The sequence below is a fragment of the Moschus berezovskii genome, chromosome 18 (assembly GCF_049115385.1).
Source record: "Moschus berezovskii isolate FMDL1 chromosome 18, NW_MosBer_1.0, whole genome shotgun sequence".
Classification (NCBI taxonomy): domain Eukaryota; kingdom Metazoa; phylum Chordata; class Mammalia; order Artiodactyla; family Moschidae; genus Moschus; species Moschus berezovskii.
The window spans coordinates 67,825,711-67,841,069 of record NC_142477.1 but is presented as its reverse complement, the minus strand read 5'-3'; the positions used below and the strand labels follow the sequence as shown (position 1 = coordinate 67,841,069).

General features: G+C 35.0%; 1 protein-coding gene across 1 annotated transcript in view; it reads right to left on the bottom strand.

The window, feature by feature from the left end:
- Positions 1–15,359, bottom strand: part of BDP1 (BDP1 general transcription factor IIIB subunit) — an 88,044-nt gene that overhangs the window by 52,815 nt on the left and 19,870 nt on the right. Inside the window, exons 10-16 of the mRNA XM_055421894.2 lie at positions 13,986–14,255; positions 12,635–12,782; positions 8,854–9,009; positions 6,199–6,358; positions 4,514–4,590; positions 3,445–3,640; positions 2,402–2,535 (exon numbers count right to left, since the gene is read on the bottom strand). Coding sequence (XP_055277869.2) covers positions 2,402–2,535; positions 3,445–3,640; positions 4,514–4,590; positions 6,199–6,358; positions 8,854–9,009; positions 12,635–12,782; positions 13,986–14,255 — 1,141 coding nt within the window. The remainder of the gene's footprint in view (positions 1–2,401; positions 2,536–3,444; positions 3,641–4,513; positions 4,591–6,198; positions 6,359–8,853; positions 9,010–12,634; positions 12,783–13,985; positions 14,256–15,359) is intronic.

Genomic DNA, 15,359 nt, shown 5'->3' with positions numbered 1-15,359 from the left:
ACCTTATTTCCCAAAAAAGCAGCAGCACACTCTGTTTTGTGCTTTATCATAATAACAGGTGGTAAACCCAATAACAGTATGTAACTGGATGAAAAACCACCTAGTGACTGGTTAATATTTTGATCTCCTAGGCCTCTTCTGGTGTAGATATTTCTCTTCTTTCAGTCTCTTCTAAATCTACTTCCTCAGTGGCATCGATCAACTCCAGTATCTTCTCCCTTGGGGAAATCTCTCTTCCAGTTTCTTTCAAATTGTCTCCACTTCACCTACATTATTGCCCTTTTCTGGGGCATTTGCCTGTAGGGATATTTCTCTTTTTTTTCAGTCCCTAGATATTTTTCAACAGTGTCAGGCTGTAATTAATATCTGTCTCAGAGATATGTAATAATGCAATTGTACAGCCTTCCCAGGTGGCTTTCAGTGGTAAAGAATCTGCCTGCCAGTGCAGGAGACACAGATTCAATTCCTGGGTCAGGAAGATCCCCGGAGAAGAAAACGGCAACCCACTCCAGTATTTCTGCCTGGGAAATCCCATGGATAGAGACGCCTGGTGGGCTACGGTCCATGGAGTTGCAGAGTCAGGCACAACATAGCAACTAAACAACAGCAGCAATGCAGTTGTATATATAGGGTTCTACCCAGAATTTCTACGGCAAAGCAGAGAAATAGGTTGGGGGCATAGGGAGAGGATACAGAGAGGGAAGTAAAAAGCAAAGGAATAGAGAAAGGAGAGAGGAATAAAGGAATTTTTTTGTCTTCTAACAGAGACCTTTTGAGTAGTTCAGGAAACCTAGCTTTCACTCATAGGTTAGGTAGTATTTAAACAGGTTCATATAGCTTTAATAAAGTATACAATAGGCCAGACTGTGAATGCAAAGACTGGTAAAATATGAATAACTGCTGAAACCAGATAGTAGGTACACAGGAATCTGTTATTCTGTTCTCACTACTTTTGTGCACTGAATATTCCCAAAAGGAAAAAATATTTTAAAGCATACTAATGTGGTGTTGGAGAAGGCAATGGCAAGCCACTCCAGTACTCTTGCCTAGAGCATCCCATGGACGGAGGAGCCTGGTAGGCTGCAGTCCATGGGGTCGCTACGAGTCAGACATGACTGAGCGACTTCACTTTCACTTTTCACTTTCACACATTGGAGAAGGAAATGACAACCCACTCCAGGCTGCCGTCTATGGGGTCACACAGAGTCGGACATGACTGAAGTGACTTAGCAGCAGCAGCAATGTGGTGTTGGAGAAGACTCTTGAGAGTCCCTTGGACTGCAAGGAGATCCAACCAGTCCATTCTAAAGGAGATCAATCCTGGGTGTTCACTGAAGGACTGATGCTAAAGCTGAAACTCCAATACTTTGGCCACCTCATGCGAAGAGTTGACTCACTGGAAAAGACTCTGATGCTGAGAGGGATTGGGGGCAGGAGGCGAAGGGGACGACAGAGAATGAGATGGCTGGATGGCATCACCAACTCGATGGACATGAGTCTGAGTGAACTTCGGGAGTTGGTGATAGACAGGGAGGCCTGGCGTGCTGTGATTCACGAGGTCGTAAGAGTCGGACACGACCGAGCAACTGAAATGAACTGAACTGAACTGAATAGTTCTGTTGATCTAGTTTGGTATCCTCCAGAGGGGAAATAACAAATACAGAGAACTTTGGCTGTAAAAAGGTATCAATTTATACATATAAGTATTACATATGATTTACATATGTGTGATCAATCTCTGCCTAAAGAAACAAATACTAAAGTAACATTTTCACATTTGGATACAGACATATAAGTTAATATGCTTGTCAAGTGATATTAATAACTATCCATGTTATTAATAACTCAAGGTCTAATTTGTGATGGGTAAAACCAGTCCATTCTAAGGGAGATCAATCCTGGGTGTTCATTGGAAGGAATGATGCTAAAGCTGAAACTGCAATACTTTGGCCACCTCATGCGATGAGTTGACTCACTGGAAAAGACTCTGATGCTGGGAAAGGTTGGGGGCGGGAGGAGAAGGGGACTACAGAGAATGAGATGGCTGGATGGCATCACCGACTCTGTGGACATGAGTTTGAGTGAACTCCGGGAGTTGGTGATGGACAGGGAGGCCTGGCGTGCTGTGATTCATGGGGTCGCGGAGAGTCGGACACGACTGAGCGACTGAACTGAACTGAACTGAACTGAAAATTCATCAAAATACCAATAAGTGAGAAATCAACATGAAGGCAGTGAGATAAACTGCCTTGAAAGGTGAATGCATGTTTGTATATATTATGTAACTTGATAAACAGATAACAAATCAATCTGATTTGCTATTGTTTTTAAAAAATGTTTGATAATTTCTAAAACTTTACATATAATTCAAATATTATATCATCAATAAGACGAAGCTTACCTGAGACATTCATTAACAGTCTTGGGCTCATCTGACTGCACATTTTGAAAGGAACTGTCTTTTTTTTCCGTTAGTGATGCAATGTCTTCACACTCAAAATTTTCACATGATTGATCTTCTATCTGTTCAGAAGTCTTAATAAAACAAACACATTTTTAAAAAAGTTTTAGGTCTTAGCATGAAACACCCATTTATAAAATATTTAATTGAAAATTATGTACAATTTGAGTACAAGGAAAATGGTAAACATTTCAAAACTGTAAAATGATATTCAAGGGGCACTTTTTTTTGGGGTGCTGGGCTGTACAGCTAGGAGATCTTACCCAGGCTCCCAGCAGCAGAAGCACAGAATCCTAACCACTGGATCAACAGGGAATTTCCTAAGAGGCACTTTTTAATGTTTTTTCTTAAGATATAGAAAATTTTATAGGCCACCTTTGATCTCACCTCAAAGCCCCTATTCTTTTCTTCCCAGTCAGAAAGCAAGGAATCTGTTAAAATTATCCCTTGGGTTCTGTCTTTCTAAATCTTTTGAATTACTATAATCACATTATAGACCTTGGGAATTACTACAAAAGAAATTCCAATCTCAAACCATACCAATTTTTACTCTTATCACAAAGACCAGTTATTATGTAAATATCTAAAATTTATAATCTTTGTTGTTGGAATATTATAGTAGGGAGCTTTTAACATTCTATTTTAAGTCAGTGTTAAAATTCAGACAGCTACCTATATTTTCAAAAGAGGAGTATAATCCTGTAATTCCCTTCAAAAGGGGAGTGTAATCACACCTGCTGAGTGATGGGGAAGAAGGCACATCCAAACATGCATAAGGTGAAAGTAGATGATTCATGATACAAATGCTTAAAATTCACAGGGCTGAGAGCTAAGTGCCTTCACAAAGCTTCTGGCTATGACATATGGGCATTAAATTTAAAGAACAGTGTAGATAACTGTATAATATTGATGTTTTAAAAAGGGAGATGAAAGCAGGCTTATGTTTTGCTTAACAAAAAACTGGAGGGCATCAGAGTACTTACATCTCTGTCAATACAGGGTTCATTTTCATTCTTTTCTATACTGGCACCAGGTTTTTCCTGTGATGTAAGAGTTTCTTTTCTTTCAGCAGCTTTACCTATATTTGGTTTTGGTCTTTGTAATAAGCCCCGCATTAGTCGTGCAGGTCTGAAAGCCTTTGGTTGATCATCTTCCTGCAGACAAGTTTTTTCACTCAAACTAGAGCAATTACAAAGGAATAAAATCAATGGTTATTCTGAAGTCACAGAATTACTCATATATCACAGACTTATTTTCAGTACTCCCTTCTCCCAGGTACAAATAAGTAAACCATTTGGAAATACAAAATAATTCACAAATGTCAAGACACCTGCAAAGATACACATACCTCTAAAACCTTTAACTCTCTAAAACAGATACAGTCCTAGAAGCATGACTATAAAAAAGTATTTTTAAATCAAATTTTCACCACAAAATTGGAAAAAAAATCTATACCTGACAAGTATGGAATATTATTACCCAATCAGGACACCACTGTGTAACATACACCTTCAGGGCACTAGACATAGATTATGGCATAAATATACAGTCCTGAATCCACTGGTTCAGATTTACATTGGACCAAGACCTATTCTAGTTCTCACTCCATGTTAAATATTCTGTTGTTTTTTTGTTTTTGGCCACACCGAGCAGCATGTAGGATCTTAGAGCCCCAGCCAGGGACTGAATGTGTGACGCAGCAGTGGAAGCACAGAGCCCAAACCACTGGACTACCAGGGAACTCCCCTAAACATGCCCTTTTGAAACCCCTTGCTATAAATAAAATTATCCATCAACACACATCTTAACCATTAGTTTATCTAACAAGATTTGTTAACTAGTGGACCCACATCATAATTTATTTAAGTGTATTTATTATGCTTGTAATAGCAAGCATAAATAGCATTATTAAATGTTTCAACAATTCCTATAATTAAAAATAGACTTAATTACACTAGCTGAAAATAAACTTCAGATATTAGCAAGTAAAAAACAAGCCATTACAATCATTCCTAAAAGTTACTATTTTTATTCTATTTCATAAATACTTACTTAGATACAGTGTCAGGTTCTGGGTTTACTTTCTCTGTATTCTCCATTCCAGAAATACCATCCTTTTCAATGGGATTCTACAAATTTAATTTTTTATATTTAATCTACTTAACAAAAACTTTATAATAAATAAGTGGAAATAATAAATTTCTCTTCTTTGTACTTCTAATTATTAGAAGACAGTTGTTAAAATCATAAACACAGATGAGAACATTTTAAACATATAATCTCATACATTACTAATATAAGTACAAATTGATATATCCTTACCAATATCTATCAAGAGCTTTAATAATCTTCCTATTCTTTGACCCAGTAATATCATTTCTTAGATGCTACTCTAAGAAAATATTTAGACAAAGACTTAAGTACAAGGATGGTCACTGGAACATTATGCAAAACAGCAAATACTATAAACTGACAAATATCCAATAGTGAATAAATGGTTAAATAAATTTAGTTACACTCACTGATAGAATATTATGAAATTATGAAGTCACTAAAAATCATGTTTTCAAAAGACATTTAATGATGTGAAAAAATATTTATGAAACGTTAAAATACAAAAGTATACAAAATTGAATTAACAATACTACTCAACTTTATAAAAAAAAAAAGTTGGAAGGATATATCATAAAACAGTTGGTTGCGTGTGGACTAAACAATTAATTTCTATTTTAATTTTTACGTAAGTCTGTATTTTCCCAATTTTCTAGAATTTAAAAACATTTTATGAGACTATAATAACCATATTATAAAAAGTATGGAAAGATTTCACATAAGAGGAAAAAAGCAGACTAAAATTTAAAGAATTATTTTAGCAAAAATAAAACATTTTAAATAATACTGGCAAAGATATAATGAAGCAAACATTCATAATGCTTATAGAAATGTAAATAGATTTAGGGGGGTTGCTGCATGGCTTGTGGCTTCTTAATTCCCTGACCTGGGATTGAATCCAGACCCAGGCAGTGAAAGCATTGAGTTCTAACCACTAGACTGCCAACGAGTTCCTAAGATTCATTTTTTTTTGACTGTCAGTTTGATAATACGTAACAAGAGCCAAAAATACACTTTAAATACTATGGCCCAGTAATCCCTACCACCTCTAGAAATTTACTCTTTACTATTTACAAAACTGCTTTTACTTATAGAGTTAAAAAAAATGGAAACAACCTAAACATCAGAGAAATGGTAGGTAAATTAATAATAATGTTAATTTGATGTAGCTATTAAAAAGATCAACTGATCCAAAGAGAGTATCAATTGTTTCAGAGAAAAAAGTTTTAAATGCAATATATGTTATAACTAAAAAATACCAAAATGTTTATTTTCATAAAAAGAGAAAATCTATAAAAGAAAGACAGAGGAATATATCTGTATTTAGAAAAGAGAGCTATGGGTATAATTTCACTATAGCTGGTTTAAAAAATACTTTTAATAAAAATCTTATATAAGTAAACAAAAGATAGCTTTATCACTACTAAGGATGTTCAAAATGATATATCTGACATTCTAAAGAAAATGTTTATGAGGCTAGTAAGACAATTTATTAATGTGTGAATTTCTTATATCTTGGCTTTATTATCATTTACTTTGTAATTACAAGTTAAACATTTTTATTCCCAACTACTTAGGAAAAAAACTTTATAATTTTAATTTCCATTATGCCTCTTAGTCCATACCTTTTCAACAGGAGTTTCTTTATGCAAACTCTTGTCCTCTGCATCTGTTTTACCTCGTGAAAGACCTGATTTCTTCCCAATTGCCCTTGATAAATTGGGTTTAGGTCTCTGGAGTCGTCCCCTTGTCATTGGTTTAATAGTTTCTGTTTGATCAGTTTCCCTAGAAAATTAACATCCTTCAAATTTTACCAACATGCAGACATATTCAAAAGAAATTCTGGAAAATTCTGTAACAATTCATTTAGAGCTAGAAAAGAACTCTTTTAAGCTTACTTACAATAAAAGTAGCAAAGAAAACTGAAGAAGAGCAATGAAGGATTACTAATTTGCTTTATCAGATATTTACAATAGTCAGCATCGATAATTAAAATAGTGTGGTACTAATACATGAAAAACAGATAACTGAAACAAAAACTGAGATAATTTGAAATACATATGATTTTAGTATACAATAAAGTTAGCATTTCAAAACAGAATAAAATGAACACAAAAGTTAATATATCTTTTTAATAAATATTCAATTAAATGGTGATGGGAAAACTAGTAATACTAGGGAATAAAATAAGTTTCACCCCTTGCATTGTACTCACAATATATTCCAAATGAAACAAAGATTTAAGTGAAACCACAGAGAAAACATGAATCAATTCTTTTATAAATTTGAAATAGGATAAGCCTTTCTAAAACTTGATTAAAAAATCAGGAGCCATAAAAGGAAAAAAAAGAAAAGAAGGAGAAAGAGAGAGAGATCTGATAATATAAAAATAAAAAGCTTTTACATGGCCAAAAGATACGTTGTAAGTCAAACTACAAACCAAGGCATGTTTTACAACTCATATTACAAGACTAACCTCTCAAAAATATAAAGACCTCCTACAAAATAACACCAATAATAACTCATTAGAAAACTGGACAAACGGTATGAACTCACACACAAAAAAATAAAGATAGGTTTGAAACGTGAAGAGATGCTCAATTTCACTCCTAATGAGAAACATATTGAATACCAATTAAAAGTAGAGCAAGTAAGCACAAATGTGAAAGATACTAAGAATCAGAGACTCTAAGGGGAATCATATACAAATGCTCATTATTCCATTCTTTTGACTTTTTGTTAGGTACAGAAAATTTTTAAATAAGCAACTGAAGGGGAAAAAAATACTAGAATTATGCCTGGTCAAAAGGAGGAGGTAGATATATCATACTGAGATACTATTTTCTTTTACAATCTATCAAGACTGGCAAAAATCCAAGTTTGTAACACTGTTGGTAAGGGAGACATTTCTTATATTGTTAATGGAAATATAAACTAGAATAACTCTTGGAAGAGCATTTTGGAAGTATCTATTAAAATTGCAAATGTATATAAATGTACACACACTCACATACAAATAGATGCTTTGGGCTAGCAAGTTCATGTTTGAAACTTAACCTACAAATACACTGCACAAAGGTGAAAGGAAAGAGGTATAAGCTTCTAAGCACTGCCTGTAAAAACAACATACAGAATCATCAGCAGGGCATGGATAATATAAACTGTAATTCATCCAATCAACAGAACAGTATGCAACTATAAAAATAATAAAGAAGCTAATAAATAAATAAGTAAAGCTATGAGGATATGAGACAAAAACTTGCAAAACAGCAAGTATACTATGCTACCACTAAGTTTTTGAAAAGAGTAAAAAAAAAAATGTACTTTGTGTATCTGTATTAGCTTTAATGTCAGTTTTTTTGTTTGTGTTTTAATTTTTTAATCTCTGAAAGAATGTCAGAAATAAGTAACACTGTTTACTTGTTAGGGTAAATGGGGACATGGTAGAGGAGATACTTCACTGTATAACTTCTTGTACTTTTGAATGTTTGAACCCCAGGAATATATTGCCTCTTCCAAAGGCTAGTTTCTATTTTTATTGGAAAAAAATAAGTCTTGGGAATTACCTGCAGTCCAGTAGTTAGGACTTTGCACTTTCACTGTGGAGGGCACAGGTTTGATCCCTGGCTGGGGAACTTAGATCCCACAAAACACTCAGTCAAAAACAATTTAAAAAATAAACAAATCTGATTCTCAATGTGACCATGCTTTACTGACAATAAAAATTCATAAACATCTTTTAAGCCCATCAGAGGAGTTATAAAGGAGACAAAAAGGAAATCTGAATTTTTGAGACATCTTTTCAAAGGAAGTCTTGCAGTGCTTTAATTGTTTTTACTGAAGGTATTAATTTAACCACTATTTTCACACTAGCAAGCACAGCACATAATCTCTTTAAAGTATCAATATCAAAATCTATTACTTTGACAACAGGTATGAAAAATAACTCAGACCAAGTAAAAGTTAAATCTCATAGCAAATATTTAGGTTTCCAAATTATTTTAGAATTTCATTCTAAGTTACCACTTTGCTATAACTCCTATCACTACTATATATCAGATATAAAAGATAATCTTTCTGTAATGAAATATAAAAGTAAAAAACTTTGATGTCTCTCAGGCCACAGTACAATTACATACTAAATGGTCTATGCTGCTGCTGCTGCTAAGTCTATAGTGCCCTCCTAATCCCTTAAGAAAACAACATTATCATCATTTTTAATGACAAATTATCAAAATTTTAAAAACAAATTTTAAAATACCACCATGTAAAATACTTACAGTGATTTATTTTTTAGGTCAACATCTCTTTCTTCTGTACAGCTACTCTCAGCATTGTTCACCTCACACAATGCTCTAACTCCACCTTCTGATGAAGGCAAATCTGAAGTGTTTGATTCTGCAGTCTCAGTTGCTACTGATACGACATCTTGTTGACTATGAAGGAAATGGAAATATATAGGAAGAGAACCTTTTAGTAATATACATCTTCTACTAAACATTTAAAAGATTTTTAAAAATATACAAAGTTAAAATTCTGGAAGATGATCCTTCATATCACGTAATAAACAAAACAGGTATTTTGGTTTCTCTGAGATCCTTTCTTGCACCATGTTATTAAAACACTGTACCTTAGGAGACAGTAACAGCCACAATGAACAGGGTAAGTGCTCAAGAAGTTACAAAATGAAAAACTCAGCTACACGGGGTTCACAAATCAAATGTATGTGCAAAGTTTAGGAATTATTGTTCATTAAAATTTACTATCGGCAGTCCTTCATACGGTACTATCGCATTACCCAAGAGTCATGGAAATCAAGGACACAGTTCCAATACGCACAAGCTGCAGTTCACGGGGCACCACAGAAGGAGAGGGCTGCTGTATCATGAAATATTTCAACTAACAATAATATAAATAATGACTAGGTAGTGGCCAGCATTCAATTTCAACACAAATTCACATTTAGTCATGTTTTTTTTCCTACTGGGTGTTTCTTTTCCCAGTGCTCTTTGTATAATCTTTTTTTGGTTAGATGCTACATGTAAAACCTCATAATCAGCAACTTGTGTTTTACTTCATGGAGCCTTTTGTCAATAAAAGTATTTATTGTTACTGCAGTTGAATTTATCAATTTTATCCTTTAAACTTTGTGCTTTATATGTCTTAAGAAATCCTTGACATCACAAAAATATTTTTCTACAGTTTCTCTTAAAAGTTTTAAAGATTTGCTTTATATATGTCATCTTTAATCTATGAAAGTTTCTGCATAGGGTAAAATAGGGATCTACTATCATTTTTTTCATATCTAAACACCATTTAATGAATGGTTAATTCAATCTTTACCTGCTAATCTCTTTTTTACCGTACATATTTCTTTTTTTTCTTATCTATTTTTATTGAAGTATAGCTGACTTATAATATTTCTAATTCCTGTTACTCAGCACAGTGATCTGGTTACACACACACACATATTCTTTTTAATATTCTTTTCCACTATGGTTTATCATAGGATACGGGAGATAGCTGCTAATGCTGCCTCTGCCATCTACCAGATTCCTATTTCTCCTCCCAGATTCTACATCCAGTTCCTCCCAGTCAACTTGTCCTTTCCCAGTACCACACTTCTGATTACTCTAGCTTTAGAATAAGCCAATACATTTCATCTCCAGAGTTGTCTTCCAAAATTGTCTTTACCATTCATGACCCTTCACTCTTACAGACATAACAATTATAGAATCAGCTCACTGTTTTACAAAACCAATGGGATTTAAACAGTCATAACAGGATTGTTTTGTGCATAGTCTATGCGTGTCTGAGGTGAAAACTTAGATATCTTTCACCCAGCAAGTTAAAGACCTGAGATCTATGGCTTGTCTTCAAAGCAACTATTAATATCCTGAATTTTGTGAATAAATTGGCACATGTGCATACATGTACTTTACATGACAATAAGTGGTTTTCATCAGATTTTTCAGAAACGGGTATACAGAGACCAATGGATCAGAAAAAACAGCCCAGAAATATACCCACGCATAAATGATTAAATGATCTTTGACAGGATGCCAAAACTACACAATAGGAAAAGGATAATCTCTTCAACAAGTTATGTTGGGAAAGCTAGAAATACACACACACACATGAAACTGGACCTTTATCTTATACACAAAAATTAACTCAAAATGTATTAAAGATTTAAAGGTAACATTTTTTCTTCCCCTTTCTCAGCTGTGCTGCACAACTTGTGGGATTTTAGTCCGTGGACTGGGGACTGAACCCAGGTCTACTGCGTGAACTTCAGGAGTTGGTGATGAACAGGGAGGCCTGGCGTGCTGTGATTCATGGAGTCGCAGAGAGTCGGACACGACTGAGCGACTGAACTGAACTGAACTGAACTGAAGATGCTTAAACCTTACAGAACCCTGATAAAACACCTTAAAGGGTAAAACTAAAGGAAAACTGGGGGAAAGCTTCAGAAGACTGGTACTGGCAATGATTTCTTGGACATGACACAAAAGGCACAGGTGAGAAAAGCAAAAATAGACAAGTGCGACTATGTCAAACTAAAAACCTTCTGTATAGCAAAGGAAACAATCAGAAGTCAAAAGGCAACTTGCTGAATGGGAGAACAGATATGTAAAGTATGTATCAGACAAGGGCTTAATATTCAAAATAGAAGAGAAACTTCTACAACTTAGTAACAGAAAAACAAATAGCTCCATTAAAAAACTGGAAAAGGGTGCTTCCCTGGCAGACCTTAAGGCTCCGCCCTTCCACTGCAGGGGCAGGGGTTCAACGCCAGGGACCTAAGATCCCACAGGAGGCTGCAAGGTACAACCAAAAGAGAAATAAATAAAATAAACATTTTTTAAAAAACTGGAAAAGGAATTGAATACACATTTCTCCACAGAAGATACACAAATGGCCAACAAGTATTTATGCATTTAAAGAGCTCAACATCACAATCATCAGGGAAATACAAATCAAATCCATAAGTTATCATCTCACACCTATGAGGAGCTATTATATTAATTTTTTAAATGTAATTAATTAAAATATATGTAGTAATTTTTTAAATAAAATAATTCAGGTAAAAATGTGGAAAAACTGGAATACTTATGAACTGTGGGTGGGAATGTAAAATGCAGCCACAATAAAAACAGTATGAAGGCTCCTCAAAAAATTTAAAACAGAATTATCATATGATCCAGCAATTCTCCTTCTGAGTATTTATCCAGAAGAACTGAATACAGATCTCTTAGAATTTTCTTCAATTTCATGTTTATTGCAGCATTATTCATGATAACCAAAAGATGGAAATACCGTAAATATTCACTGACAAATAAAGAAAATGTGATATATACCTACAAAGGAATATTATTTGACCATAAAAACAGAAATCTCGTCATATGCTTTAATATGGAGGAGCCCTGAAAACATTCTGCTAGATGAAATAAGCCACTCATGGAAGGACAACTATTGTGTGATTCCACGTATCTGAAGTGTCTAAAGTACCTCACAGGAACAGAAAGTAGAATGGCGGTCAGCAGGGGCCAGACATGGGGAGGAATCAGAGCTTCTGCTCAGCAGACAGTCCCAGCCACGCTGCACAACACTGCGCTCACAGTTAGCAGCACTGTACATTTTAAAACTCATTTAGAAGGGTAGATCTCATCTTATGTGTTTTTTACTGGGAGTAAAAACAAAAACTCTCAGCAGGATACATCACATTCGAACAGCTGAAAACCAAAGTTCAGAGAAAATATTTACAGAAAACGATAGATCGATGCAAACATTAACCACAAGAAGGCTGTAGTGGCACAGCAAGCATCAGAACAAAGAGCAAGACCTGAATGCTATCACACAGTGATGTAAGGGGATTTCACCAGGGAGGTTCAACAACCCTAGAAATGTACACACCCAACAAAGGAGCTGCAACACACGGAAAAGACAACCAGAACTGGACAGAGAAACAGGCAAATTCACAGTTACAGGGGGGATGGCACCCTCCTCCTCAGTAACCGTGAGAAGATGCAGACAAAGCGAGTAAGCACACAAAAATACCTGGATGAAAGAACAGGGTCAGTTCTTCTCTCAGCGTCCTCACTGGAGGATAGGCCCACAAGGTCATCTGTGTCCTGTACACAGGGAAGCTCTTGTTCCTTACTGGCTTCATCTTCATTAATCTCAGGACTTAAAGACAGGCCTCTATCTATTAATACAAAATGCATATAATTATAAAAATGATAGCAAAAACATTTTAAAAAGCACAAAGGAATTCACATACAACCCTATAAAGTAAGGATTACGAAACTGGCCCAAAGCGCAATTTCTTAATAGTTGAACTATTCTCCTTTATATGTAATATCTAAGCCACAAAAGAGCATAATATTATGATGCCTATAAATCACACTATGTTACCTATCAGGAGTCACTTAAAATCTTGGTGAAGCCAAACCACATAAAATTTAAATTCTACAGAAAGATTGTTCTGGTCTGCTACTATCTTTTCCTCTCTTTACTTGGTTATCTGCTTTAAGGAATCTATATTACTTAGATATAGTAATCCATATATATGTATTCACATATATAGTAATCTATACATGAACTCTTAAAGAAAGAGACTAAGATGTCCCTTAACTCTTAGCTCTCATTCCCCAGGAATTCAGAAGTGTCAAAATGTCTACATTCTAGGGAGTTCAACAAAATAAAAACGGAGGAATATTTATTTCGGTAGAGCTTCCCAGGTGGCGCTAGTGGTAAAGAAACTGCCTGCAAATGCAGGAGACATAAGAGACACAGGTTCAATCCCTGAGGTCCGGGAAGATCTCCTGGAGGAGGGCATGGCTACCCACTCCAGTATTCTTGCCTGAAAAATTGCATGGACAGAGGACCCACGCAGGCTATACAGTCCACAGGGTCGCAAAGACCTGGAGCGACTGAAAGGAACAGGAACACACAGACACACACAGACACAGACACACAGACACAGACACAGACACAGACACACACACAGACACACACACACACACACACACCCCTTTTATACAAATTAAACAACTTATTTTGGGTTCATAGAGGGGCTCTGTAGAGGTAGGACATAAAAACCCATGATTTATTAATAGATACAGTACACACATTTAACTATATACGTGTGACTTGGAACCTTGTTAATATGAGTACCTAAGAGGTAACACTTCTCAAAGACAAAATTTAGAGGAAAAAATTAATTTCACTTCATTTTTTTTAAACAATAAACTATTTTTCCTTTAAATTAAAAGGGTTTAACACGGTACCATGAAAACAGAACCAGTGAATACGCATCATTAGCTGCTATTATTCAGAAGGAGCACAGTTAAGTTATACATGTCTTCACAAGTAATATGGGGGCTGTTAAAATATGTAATAAACTTACTTTTGTGTTTTTCTCCTTTAGAAGAGCCTGGGTGAACAGTGGCACTTCCTGAAAGATGCACTTCTTGTTCACTACCTTCACCCTGATTCTTTCTTCTTCTTTTCTTTTGATTTACGTCTAGTTCTAATGCATTCTGTTCTGAATCCTGTTCAGATAAAGTCAGAGACTGCAGTTCTTCTTCAACTGTCTGAGCATCCTTTTGCGACCTTCCTGGGTTTGAATTTTTAGTGCTCACAGACTCATCTCGATCATTATTAGCAACATTTTTCACTGAAAGTAAAAGAAATTGTTATAACTACAAAAACAACCTACAGAAAAATGCTTAAAGGTGGAGAAGATAAATACTTAAGGATGTCTTTGCAAAAATTTAAAGACAACTTAAACTGTCCAACAGAGAATGACTAAATAAATTATAATGCATTTACGCTATAGAAATCTAGGCGTAAATAATGAGGTAGCTTTATATGCAGTAATGTTGTAAGATTTCAAAAATTATTGTTGCATTTAAAAAATCAAGTTGCAGAACAATATACACAGTATCATCTTATTTTTATTTTAAGGAAAACAATTACATATATTCCAAGACACAAACATATACAGGCATATTATAGAAAAGAATTACTGTACTAACTAAAAGGCTTCTCTGGTGGCTCAGAAGGTTAAGAATCTTCCTGCAATGCAGGAGACCTGGGTTCAATCCCTGGGTCGGGAAGATCCCAAGGAGAAGGGAATGACAATCCACTCCAGTATTCCTGCCTGGAGAATCCCATGGACAGAGGAGTCTGAGGGATTCAGTCTACGTGGTCACAAAGAGTCGGACACAACTGAGAGTTTTTCACCTTCATACTAACTCATAATTTACTAATAATTATCCCAAAGAAACCTGAAGGATTTGACTTGAGAGCAAGGTAGGAGACAGAGTTCAAGAATTTCATTTTCTGTATTCTTTGTTTTTCAATGAACAACCTTATTAGCAAAGATTTTTAAACAATTTCTAGTGCTTTTCTTTGAAGACATATTAATAGTTAACTATATCAAAAAGGTAAAATAATGGGGACTTCCCTGGTGGTCCAGTGGCTAAGACTTCCCAATGCAGGGGGCTCAGGTTTGATCCATGATTAGAGAACTAGATCCCACATGCTGCAACTAAAGATCTAAGGAGATCTGAGTGCCATAACTAAAACCCAGCAGAGCCAAATAAATAAATGAAAATGAATTTTTTTAAAAAAGATAAAATAATAAATTACATTAAAAAAACAAAAACAATAAAATTCAAAGTCATTTGTGAAAGTGAAAGTCGCTCAGTTGAGGCCGACTCTTTGTGACTCCACGGACTATACAGTTCGTGGAATTCTCCAGGCCAAATACTGGAGT